This window comes from Nuphar pumila, chromosome 15 (assembly GCF_984573655.1).
Source record: "Nuphar pumila chromosome 15, dmNupPumi1.hap1.1, whole genome shotgun sequence".
NCBI classification, from domain to species: domain Eukaryota; kingdom Viridiplantae; phylum Streptophyta; class Magnoliopsida; order Nymphaeales; family Nymphaeaceae; genus Nuphar; species Nuphar pumila.
In genome coordinates, this window is record NC_143263.1 from 67,209,695 (window position 1) to 67,222,000 (window position 12,306).

Consider the following 12,306-nt stretch of genomic DNA (forward strand, 5'->3'; position numbering starts at 1 on the left):
TCTCTCTCCCCGCACCCTCCCTCTTCTCTGCGAGAATCAGACCTACGCTGGAGCACGCCGGAAAATGCTCTGCTGGAACCCCAAACCACATCTCTGCCCTACCGTTCTCTCTCTGCTGAATCCCACCTCAACCCCTACCTGTCCTCTCTTCCCTTCCCATTCTATCTTTGCTGTAACCCCAAGCCACAGCTGCCCCCTCCCCTGCCTTCCCTCTGTCCTCCTCCCGTTCTCTCTGTGCTGTAAGGGCTTACCCCAGACACCGGCCGGCTGATTTTGATTTTACTCAAAATAGGACAGCCAGCATTCATGCGATGCTGTTTGATGAGAACAGTGTTCGACGATACACCTCTCTCTCTATGTATCACCTCTCTCTCTCTCTCTCTCTCTATATATATATATATATATATATATATATATATATATATATATATATATATATATATATATATATATATATATTGGTTAATGTTTCCTATCATTCTCCTATTAAAAAACTCTAATATTATTTTTTGCACATCTAACCCTCTAAATGTGATGTACATGTTTGAATTAGTAGAAATTAGTGTTTGGATCATGTTGTTTGTTCCAATGTGCATAAAATTGACAGAGGTTGAAAAATCAATGTACAATTTACCAGTGCAATCAAAGAGTCAATTTTTACTATTTTGACTGTGCCGAACACATCCGTGGGGTTAGATTTAGTCAAAACAACCTTCCATTATGAGTTCCATCTAGGGAATCCTCACCCAAAGGGTACCAAAATCCACTCTTAAGTGTAAATATAAAGGGGGGTCAGTCTTGCTTCCTCTCCGAAATGCATAGATTCCCATCCCATCGGTCTGCCAGTTCCCAAACATCCATCACCAAGGTAGTTTGACCATGTATCTGCCATCCCAGCTGCCAGTTTCCAAACAGAGCCTAAAAGGAAAACAGACCAACGGTTAACGTATTACTGGGGCCAACTTTCAGCTTGTTGAATACGTTCAACAAGATAGTTACACGAGAGAGAGAGAGAGAGAGAGAGAGAGAGAGAGAGAGAGAGAGAGAGAGATTTAAATGCACCATGTGAACTTGATTGAAGATGAACTCAAGTAGAACGTATAATTTGATTACAGTAAGTTATACACATGTAGGATTCCAAGTTTGTCTCTGTGCAAGGGGTCATAACAGACTCAGGTCTGCTTTTCTGATATGCAAAACAGGGAATGGCCCCACCAAAATTCCGAGCGATTTCCATGATGAACAGAACCCCCCTTTTATTAGGATTGCACTACTTCCCTCTTTTGTTTCATTCTCAACCCAATAAAAACTGCCCACGTACTCTTTAAAAATGAAGCATCTGTTCATCACTGATCTCTTGTTCAGCTTTCTCCTTGGGCTGGATGTAAGAAAATCCTCAGTACATCCTCGGCATGCCATATTGAATGGCACCAATTTTTCTGGAACTTGCAGCAACAGCCATTCCATTCAAGTGAGACCTAGCCTGCAAATAGTTTGCTTCAGCAATGATTCGATCCTCACCCACCTCAGATTTTGCAGCACGTGAGAGGCAGAATGGCGATGCATTTACGTCTATGGCTATATCATCCACAACTTTTGTAACGGCATTATGTGAAATGCACTGTGGCTTGCTTGCAATGAACTCCCTCCCTGGCTCGGTGGCATCCTTTCCATAGTGTTCCGACCTCCCCACTTTTCTGAAACCATAAGAGACTGGACCTGCATACTGGGGAGGAAGCACAGCACTTCTGATCAGCCTTCTTAGGTCATAAGCATCCTTGGTAGTTCCATTTTCACAGGGAACAACTGGTCCAACAACTTTCCCAGGTTTAGCTGCACCATCAAGGCATAATTTAGGATCCTGGAATAACCATGTCTACTAATGTTTGAACTAAAATAATTCTTGGGTATTTTAACCCTGTAAATTTGTACAGTCATGCCCTAAGCATATTCTTTCTACTGTGAAGTTTGTATATTCTCCGGTTTTGAGCATTTGTCATGTAACCTAGAGCACCCATATCACCAAATCCATGTAATGCGCTATATCAATTTCATGCATGTATGACTGCTTCTATTGTGGTACTGAACCTCCATAACTTATGGTGGAACACACTTGATTTGCATAGATCTGATCTCCAAAACCAAAAACTAAACTTTGGATCATGTTTAGCATGTTCTGTGTTAAAGTTGACTCACATGTAATGGTAATGATAGGGTGCTCCCGGAGTACCTACTCCCACCTAATAGAAGTTTTAGATTGTCAAATTTATTAAACTTTTTTAGTTGATCAGACCCTATAGATATGATATATAAGCATTATTTAGTAGAAAACAAGTTTTGGATCATGTGATTATAGCATATATGTATATTTTTTAAGACCTTTAAAAAGCAATGTATTAAAATTTCATGACTTAAAAAAAATCCTAATTTTATGTCCAAAAAACATGTAAAACATGATTCCTATCAAATAAGCTATGTTGAGTACATCCATAAGGTTTAATTGAGAAGATACAACCTACAACCATGATTTCTAGTATGTGGGAGTAGGTACTCCACATGTAATGTTTTATATTATTTTTAAACCATACATATGAATTGTGAGCCATCAGTTTTTCACCACGTCAAAAATTGAATCTTGTGGTGTGTTGGACATGATAAAACCTCCTAACATAGTAAATAAACCATGTTAAACACCTGTATGGCTAGATCCATGCAAATAAGAGTGTGCACCGTCATATGGTATCATGGTTGAGAACCACTATATATATGTAGAGAGAGAGAGAGGAACTGATTCCTCGTACAGTTCATAAGGTGTGTGCGGTACTGATTTTCAATGTTTCAGGCCATTTTTGATAAATCAGACCCCATAGATGTGTTCAACAAGATCCATTTGCTAGGAATGTTGGATCATGCTTTTTCGAGGAAAAAATATGATTTTATGAGATTTAAAATTTCTAAAACTTCAGTGCCACTGATTTTTGAATCCTTATAAAAATCTGCTCACATGTCATAATTGGATGATTCAAAAGCCAATTTATACTAAACAAACCATGTAGATCTGTAAGGCCAGATTCCATAAAAAGTATGAGAAAATGAAAAATTGAGACCATCGGCACCCTCCTACCATTAGGAGGAACCAATCTCTCTCTCTCTCTCTCTCTCTCTCTCTCTCTCTCTCTATATATATATATATATATATATATATATATATATATATATATATATATATATATATATATATATATATATATATATATATACAAAACAAACCTTCAACATCCATAAGGTCCGATCTACGAAAAAATTTAAAAATTATGAAAAGAAAGTGATTTATACTGAATAGTTTCATGCCTTCAATAGCACCACACACACACACACACACACACACACACACACACACATATATATATATATATATATATATATATATATATATATATATATATATTATCACTATCACCAATATCGGCGATATTTTGAAAATATCACGAGAAATACCGATATTAAAGGTAATATCTGATGGTTTTTTCAAAATATCGCCAAAAGAGAAAATATTGTGATTTTTTTAGGAAAAACTCTTTTTTATTTATTTTAAGTTTGCATTTCCTATTTTTTTCTTTTATATTTTAAAACTTTTAAAGCATTACTTTTGGAAGAAAAATAATGCAAAACTTATTATTTTCTTAGCTTTTTTGTTGTTATTTATATTTTTTTCAATTTTTTAAACTCCCGAGATATGCTCGAGATTTATCAACTTTTGAAAATCTCTCCGAGAAATATCCTTGCCGAGAAATTACCTTTAAAGATACAGGTGACTATATATATATGGGGTAAGGAACCCTCCAGTGAAAATTGTTATTTTTTTTATTTCTTTTGTACATTTGACCCTCTAGATGTGATCTAAATATTTGGTTTACTAGAAACCAGCCCTTGGATAATGTTTTTCCAATCTGTATGTTGGATTTTCTAGGGGTTGAATAATCAACGGCCTACAGTGTACCATATTTTCAATCCTCAAAAATTCATATTTTCACATTGAAAAAATATGATCCAAGGGTTAATTCCTACTATTTTGACCATGTTGAACACATCCATGGGGTCAGATTTGGTCAGAACAACCTCCCTCTATGAGTTCCAACTAGAAGGTTCCTTATCCATGATGTTAGCAAATTATCCACACACACACACACACACACACATATATATATATATATATATATATAATTTTTTTTTTCAATCTGTCATTGTGCTTCCTGTGACAACATATCTTATTGTGGGTTACCCAGTTTGCCTTCAATGGGATTTTCTTATCCTGCGTGAATTTTAAACAATGTTCAATAATGGTATGAATTGTTTACCGTGTATGACCCTCTGTGGGGCCTGAGAAGTTTTGGACAAAACGGTAGACATCCGGGCTGCTTCTGTACAGTTGTTGAAAGCTGCATGTTGGCCTTCTGCAGATCGATCTCTATATGAAGCCACAGGTACTTGTTCCATTGGAGCAATTGAAGTTGAATGAACAACAGTAGATCTGCAAGTAGAGCAAACCAATTCATCATTGTGAAAAGAAAAGTGCAACCAATCAAGCTTACAAGTTACAACAAAATATGGCTGGTTTGTTTGGGCAAAACAGAGATGGTATAGTGAGTGATGTGAGAGAAGAAGTTAAATCATAATACACAAATAAAGGAAATGTAGCTTCATATAGGAGTTGAGCTTCTAAAGTCTCTACTCTTGACAATGACTGAACTATGACCAACCCTACATACCTTGGGAGAGAGAAATGTTTCCTTTCTAAGGGAATCACAGGTGCACTTTTACCACCATGTTCTTCAAGATGAGAAAATTGCTTCTTGAACTGATCAATTGCACTGTACGACAGAAATTCAGGAATCATGATCGGCAGCACTGTAAATTTTGCAGAATTTCATAAGAGTATGTAAGCACCTAGGATATAAAAAGGTTGCCCTTTCAGTTCCATTCATGTAGTCCTTGAGAAGTTGAGGGTGATATTCCAGGATCTCACGAAAGATAAGATCTCGCACATCCTCTTTTGTTACTCTGCGTCTTTCAAATTCAAACTCCATCTTCATGATTGGCTGACAGGATGGTTCTCTTTCTACTTTGGCCAGGCCATTAAAATAGGGATCTGCTAAAGCCTGCCCAGACACACGTGCATCAATACTATGGAAGAAAACATTAGCCTGGAAGGCTATAAACAACAAAAGATCAACATGGATGCTTCTGCATAGAAGGATCATTCAACAGGACTCGTCACAAATAACATACGCATCACGCAACCAGTCCATATCTACTTAAACAGGTCACACTTGGATGGCTTATGCAAGAAATAATCACTATCCAACTAAAGTTGTTTGTTTTATTTGAGTTGAGCATCACATACCTCTTCTGCAGTTGGCCGGTCCTTGGGATCAAAGGCCAAGAGTCTTTCCAGTAGCTTGAGGGCCAATGGATCCATGTTTGGGAACTTCTGAGAGAAAGGCACTGGCTGCTTCTTTCGCATGCTACTCAAGTACCTACGAGCCTTCTCATTACGAACCTGGAATCACAGAGGCACACCAAATACAGTTTGATATGTAAAAGCAGATTGTACCTCAACTTGGAAAAAACTAATTCTTGAAGTGTCTATTACAAGCAATAATAAATACCCGAGATATTGTATCTAAGGAAGGTGTTCCAAGCAGGTCTGTCATCAAATCTAGCTGGTGAACAACATTTTTTCCAGGAAAAAGAGGTTTCCCTGATAAAACCTCAGCAAATATGCAACCGATGCTCCAAATATCAATGGCAGGAGTGTACTGCAAAACCAGAAAGGATGTGAACATTTACAAGATCAAAATGTAAAGAAAATACCATTGTGCAGTATGAATATGCTAACCAAATCGAGCACCAATCTCAATACAGGTACCTGAATGAGACAGGAATCTCAACTTGGAGGAGTATTCACCTGAACAAGCATTTCTTGATCACTAGATATTTATAGTTTAAACCAAAAAGAGACTTTTACCTGATAGAGTAATAGCATACAAATAATTACTGTATAAAAGTATCACACAACGGATGTACTGAACTAAATGAACAGGAAATGGTTAACAGGAGGGAAAAACAATACTAGTTATGGTAAGTCGAAACAATGATGCGACTGGTAATGATAAAACATAAATTGCAAAGCAAGCCAAGTTAAACTTGCATTGTCAAAGACCTACAGGAATTCAACTGAAAATTCCTGATAGGGATCAACTACCAAATTCCAGATCAAGTCAAAAACTTGCATTGTCAAAAGACCTGCAGGAACTCAACTGCACATTCCTACTAGGGATAAGCTAGGATGCCTGTCAATTATCAGGCAATCTTTCTACACCTATCCATATACAGATATCTTCTCTAAGACTGGACTAGAATGATTTCAGCAAAAAACAGAATGATGGGGTCTGTGGGTGGATTGGGGTTTGGAAAAGCAAGAAGCAAGCAAGCACTAATTCACAATTTGCTTCAGTAGGATTTATGCAAGGAGAGAATTTGTATGCATAATCTAAATGACTGGAACTTCCGATTGGTATTATGCAGGTTTTTTGGCTTGTTCATGCATGTGCTTCCATATCGATGGTTTACAATGACTAGTGACTCCTGTATTAGTATAGTACTAGTACAATGTTAAGATCCAAGCAATTTCCTTCCTGATTCCCACAACTCTAGTTTACTTCATTCCAAGTTGGAATTAAGCCATTATCTTCATGTGCCAGTGTGACAAAGAAACTCTGGACTTGTCGGATGTCCATGCAACCTGTCCCATGATTGAAATTTGGATTCTGAGACTGGCTTAGAATAACAACTTGTTATTTTTTATCCAAACTGAAAGCACATTAGAGATCATATGATATTCAGGCAATTTACTTGTCAGTATATTTAGTTCAAAAGTGATTATGAAACTCTTCCAAGAATCCTTTTCAGATAATGTAGCAATCATCAAGTTAAGGAATTAATATACTTTAAATGAAAAGATGAAGAATTTATATATCATCTAGAAGAGATCAATATAATTAAAAACAAAGAAATATATCCTTTTATAAATTGTATCAGATAGCAAGAAATTGCACGTAATCAAGAAAATAAATTTTCATAATTAAAAGGAATATATCCAGCACACAGTTAACAACAAAAGCTCCAAGATACAAACATTCCTATGAATTCAATGAATTATTATTGAAGAGAAATAAATTATGATTTTTCTCATGCATTTAAATCCAAAATTTGGTAGAAGTACAGGGACCAGGCTAAACCATACTTTGGAGTAAAACGATCCACACAACTCTGGAGCTCTGTACCATCTTGTTGCAACATAATCCTGCAAAAGATTTAAGTTTTTTTTTGACAGAAAATGGACTTAAAATTAATCCAAAAAGAAAGAAAGTGCAATGATGTCAAAACAAGGAACAGCAGAGAAGATAACTAAGAGAACTATAGCAGTGTGAAGCAATTAATTGCATTGCAATATTAAGAACATACCGTCCAGAATATTGTTGTTGGAGTATCATTAAATGCAACTCTAGCCAAGCCAAAGTCACAGATTTTGAGCTTGCAATTTGCATTTGCGAGTATATTCTTTGGTTTCAAGTCTCGATGATAAACATTTGCTGTAGTAAGAACAAACCACCATATCAGATTATACATACATGCACAGCCATCAGAGAAAATCATATAATGAGTCCTGATTAACATATATGAACTAAGGAGGCAATGAAATATTATTTTCAACAACAGGAAGCTCTATTAATTCAAACGGATAGCAGACTTGAGCTAGAACAAAGCACCAAAGTTGGGCCTCAACCTATTAAAATGGCATAAAATACACCACAAGAATAAAAGTATGACTAAAACATTGGTTAGAAAAAATTTATTGCTTCAACTTTCTTTGTTTCCAATCAAATGCTGTTTGATACCTTGTTCCCATCATTACTGGATAGAGTAATATTTTGGAGTTTTCCAGTTATTTCTTTTTATTTTTTCGTTCTTCATTACAGACTACTTCCATCAACTTTTCTGCAAAACTTTCAGTAGATGCTAACAAGTAACAAGGTCGCCACATCCTTTTACCCCTAAGAAATGATGAGTTACATAGTGGCTCATGTCTCCACAAGAATATTTTAGTGAAATTACATGCAATACAAACCAAAAGATGCCTCTCACTCCCTCCAGATTACTTAATCACCCTCAGTCTCACTCATGCCTGTGCTTCTGGACACTATACTAAAATACATAGGGTAAAGGAAAGCACCATCTCGCCTTGAGATAACAAAGACCAAACATAATATCAAATTTTGGTGAGTGGCAAATGCCTGTTTGCTAGATGGGTTATATTCTAGGTAGGTATCCAAATATGTATTTTGGTTCTTGAAGAGCCTCCTGACCTTTAAACTCCTTCCTTACGTAAGTCCTAGTAAGGAGCTGTACAAGTGCTATTCACAGATGCCTCACTCTCGACCTTATCACCAAGGACAATCAGGTTCTTTCTCTAGGATGATGGTGCATCTATCAAATAATGTGAACATTTCCCACTGAAAAGTCAGATTTTTTCTTGTTTATACATAATAAATGAGAAAAACAGCAAAGAGGATAGGAACTTAAACAAACATCATTCACCGGCTGCACAGTGGAAACAACCCTATGTACAAGGAACACACTTGGGAAATAACTAAACTTGCATCACCTATCAAAAAGCACTAAACATGAACTTAAGAATTTGTCTCTCTTAGTCGATGCTTGCAGTATCTCTCAGTTCATTGCTAAGAACACATGCATAACATTCATTGTCACTGTTACCAGTTTTAAGTTCCTGTGATCAACTGTCATGCTTACTTCCTTACCTTTTGGGCAACCAGTTATCCTCCTCACAAATCAAATAACATTTTCATATAGTTTAATGCCATGTGACTCTGCTTTTGCTTTACCACACTTTCATCATGTACGCTTTCACTGTATACCTTGACAGCAAGCCTTCCCAATTTGTGAAAGGCAAATTAAGGGAGAGCAAGAACTAGTCAAAGAATGCTAACTTGCTAATGCATGCTCCTCATCGCATTCAGATATTTACACATGAAGATGACAACAAGTTTCACAAAAGTGTACATCCATAGTTATTTCATCAGTTAGACGATATTATACTTTGAAGAAGTAAGGCACAAGTGAAGTACTAATTGTTCAGAAGGCAAGGCTGTGCTTTTAGCACAGTGCATCATTATGTGCAAAACCCATAACTCTCCTAGAAAAAGATGCCCGTGTAGTGCATACCTGTGTGAATGTACTTCAGTGAACGAAGCAGCTGATATAGAAAGAACTGATAATGTTCCTTTGTCAAGTCATCATTTGCCTTGATAACTTGGTGGAGATCTGACTCCATAAGCTCAAAAACAACATAAATATCCTTAAAGTCCCTTCTTGATGGTGGCAACATGATGTGCTTAATTTCAACAATATCAGGGTGACGAAGAAGCCTAAGTAGCTTGATCTCCCGCAGGATGCGTGTCGCATCAGAGATATGTTCAAAAATGTCATGTATTTTTTTTATTGCTACCTTTTCTCCTGTATGTGTATCAATGGCAGAACACACGACCCCATAGCTTCCTTTTCCAATGACTTCTTGAATTTTGTATCTGTTGGCATCTCCATACTCTGTGAAGAAGTCCATCTCTGCAGTACTCTGAAGGCGATGAGAAACCAGTCAGGCCAACGACAAGGAAATGTAAAGGGTCCATCAGTGGCTTGATTATGCCTTTAGTGGAACCAAAAAGAAGGCAAGCAAAATGAGATATACTGTACAATAAAGAACATCAATCACACAAAGAACCACAATTATGCTACATAATGTTTATCTGTCGCTACCTGTTACACAGCTCTATATTTAATTTAAGAACCAAATAGCAATTGTAACAAAAGTTTGTTACACCAACAAGTACAATTCAGAAAACTTAATGGGATTAACCACCAAGGAAAAACACTGATCATTCAACGTATCCAGTTATTACCGTATACACCAGCAATGACATATGGCATCCTAACTAGAAAGACCGCAATTATCTGTATATTTTTCCATCCGCAATGCTTACAATATAAACTACTATTCATGAAAAAGCCAACTCATCTCAAAAGAAGAAAATGGAACTAAAAACCAAATAACACAATAATTGAAAGAAACACAGTAATGAGGTTTCTATCCTCCAGGCCCACTAGTACTACAATCACCTTTTCCCGGCTACACAAAAGAAAATGGTACTGTAATTGTTAAAAAGAGAATGTTATATAAAAAAAATACATTATTGCCATAACGCTTGGATCTATCATAACAAAAAAATCGCAAAAATGTTGGAAACTCCTCAAAACAAGCAAAGAGGTGAAATTATATATATATATATATAGAGAGAGAGAGAGAGAGCTGCTCACACGTAAGGTGCTAAATGATTCGTGCTAAATGGGTTTTTATGCCGTTCCAGTGTTTTGTTCGCATTTACTAAGGATCCACACCTGGATCATGTGTTTTCCATGAAAAAAATGATATTTAGAACCTCTAAAATTTACAAAGATTTTGCACCATTGATTTTTAGAACCTTATAAAAGCCCACCCATATGTAGGAATCGAACGCTTCAAGAGCTCATCCCTATAAAATCAAGTACATAGATTACGGTCAGAATTTATAAATAAAATAAAAAAAGACTGAAAAACCCATTTAGCAGCTACCAATCTCTCTCTCTCCATATATATATATATAGAGAGATTAGTGAAAAGCATATTATTGATAACGAACCGATACTCGTCTACAAAAAAGTAAAAGCCATCAGGATAACAAGAATCAAATGCGAAAATTGCAAAAAGGTTGGTAAGATGGAGACAGATACAAGGATTATTCCTAAAAATTTATTAGATCCACATCACCAAAAGCATCCACGAAGGAAGCAGCACAAAACAACCAATTCAGCACACCCACCAATCCCTGAGCTCTACAAACCGGCCAGATATAATCAAATGCACACTGAAAAAAAGAAAAGCTCGATTAAATAAACACCTGTTTGAAAAGGATAAAAAAAACTCACTTTTTTCCTCTGATCTTGTTGCTGCATTGTCCCCAAACCTATCAAAATGAAACCTTTCGAGAAAAAACCGAGAATTCACCGGGAAGGACGGCCGCTCAGCCGCATTTTCCCCACCGACCCTTGCTCCGGATGACCAACCCACAATCCCTCTTGACCGGCGACCAGTTCTTCAGAAAGATCACAGTCAGAACCAGATCTCTCATGCAAGGAGCCCCAGAATTGGCACCTCCGGCGGCTGCGACGATCACGGAGAGCAGTCCCGCCTCCAAGGCCGGGACGGCATCATGCTCCTCAGATTGTTCGGCATCTCCAATTCCTCTGCCACGCTCTACATTCCAGCATAAGTCCCACCTACGGGGCGAATACGTAAAGGAAATTACGGTGGAGAGGCGGAGGCGCCACAAAACACCAATCCTACGACCTCAAAATCCCCGAAAAATCTAAGAGGAGAAGAGGGAATCGAAATGGGGAGCTCGATTTCTTTTTCTTCTTATTCCTTCTGCAAGAGAGAGACTCCCCCAATTCTAGGGCACTCTCCTTTGTATACTCTTTTCCCAACTAGTTTCCTTTTTAAATTTATTTTTAATTTGATGAAATGACGAAAAAGTCGTTTCTTTTTCCCCAATAACGATTTTGCCTTAGAAACTTGCGAGTCGGACCGGTAACCATAGTGACAAACGTTTTTATCGGCAAAATCTCGTTTTACAAAAACTCGCGAGAAATTGAAAAGTTTTCATAATTCTCACATTTTTTCGGCAAAATCTTGGAAATAAAAAATTAAATTAAAAAAATTAAATTTTTATAAGAAAATATTAATAAACAATATTTGAAAATAAAAATACACGTTTTTTTCATGATAAATAGCCGTTTAAAACATATATATTGTGTTTAAATTGTGGTATTTTATATTTTTTTCATAAATCTCGTGATATTTGGAAAATCTTGAGAGAAAATGCCATTTTAAACTTTCAAGTAATTTATCATGATATTATCGCAAGATTTTCATAAATCTCGCGAGATTTGTCACTATGCCCGTAACTTGGAACTACTTGGTAGAAGGCTGCGCTTGCGATAGAAGCTTGATCAATGACAATGAGTAATAGGAATGTCAATCGATCGGATTTTATCTGATATCTAACCAAATTAGATTCAGTTTAGTTGGATTCACTAAAGCAAAGCTATATCCAAATATATTCCAAT

At 36.6% G+C, this 12,306-nt stretch overlaps 1 protein-coding gene across 1 annotated transcript; it reads right to left on the reverse strand.

Moving 5' to 3' along the window:
- Window positions 1-1,051: 1,051 nt before the first annotated feature.
- Window positions 1,052-11,655, reverse strand: LOC149815510 (mitogen-activated protein kinase 10-like). Its single transcript, XM_089988271.1, has 10 exons — window positions 11,107-11,655; window positions 9,310-9,718; window positions 7,528-7,655; window positions 7,307-7,366; window positions 5,670-5,819; window positions 5,405-5,560; window positions 4,948-5,159; window positions 4,770-4,871; window positions 4,359-4,531; window positions 1,052-1,833 (listed from the first exon to the last, which is right to left on the reverse strand). Exons 1-10 carry the CDS (start codon window positions 11,131-11,133, stop codon window positions 1,397-1,399), a joined length of 1,854 nt encoding a protein of 617 aa, XP_089844397.1. The 5' UTR covers window positions 11,134-11,655; the 3' UTR covers window positions 1,052-1,396.
- Between the last annotated feature and the right edge of the window lie 651 nt (window positions 11,656-12,306).

What these genes read in the sequence shown, in the direction of transcription:
- LOC149815510 (XM_089988271.1), bottom strand. Translation starts at nt 11,133, where the DNA reads ATGCAGCAACAAGATCAGAGGAAAAAA. An exon ending in AACAAGATCAGAGGAAAAAA is followed by an intron (nt 9,719 to 11,106) that starts GTGAGTTTTTTT and finishes CATCGCCTTCAG; the next exon opens with AGTACTGCAGAGATGGACTT. An exon ending in CCCACAGAGGGTCATACACG is followed by an intron (nt 1,834 to 4,358) that starts GTAAACAATTCA and finishes TTGATGGTGCAG; the next exon opens with CTAAACCTGGGAAAGTTGTT.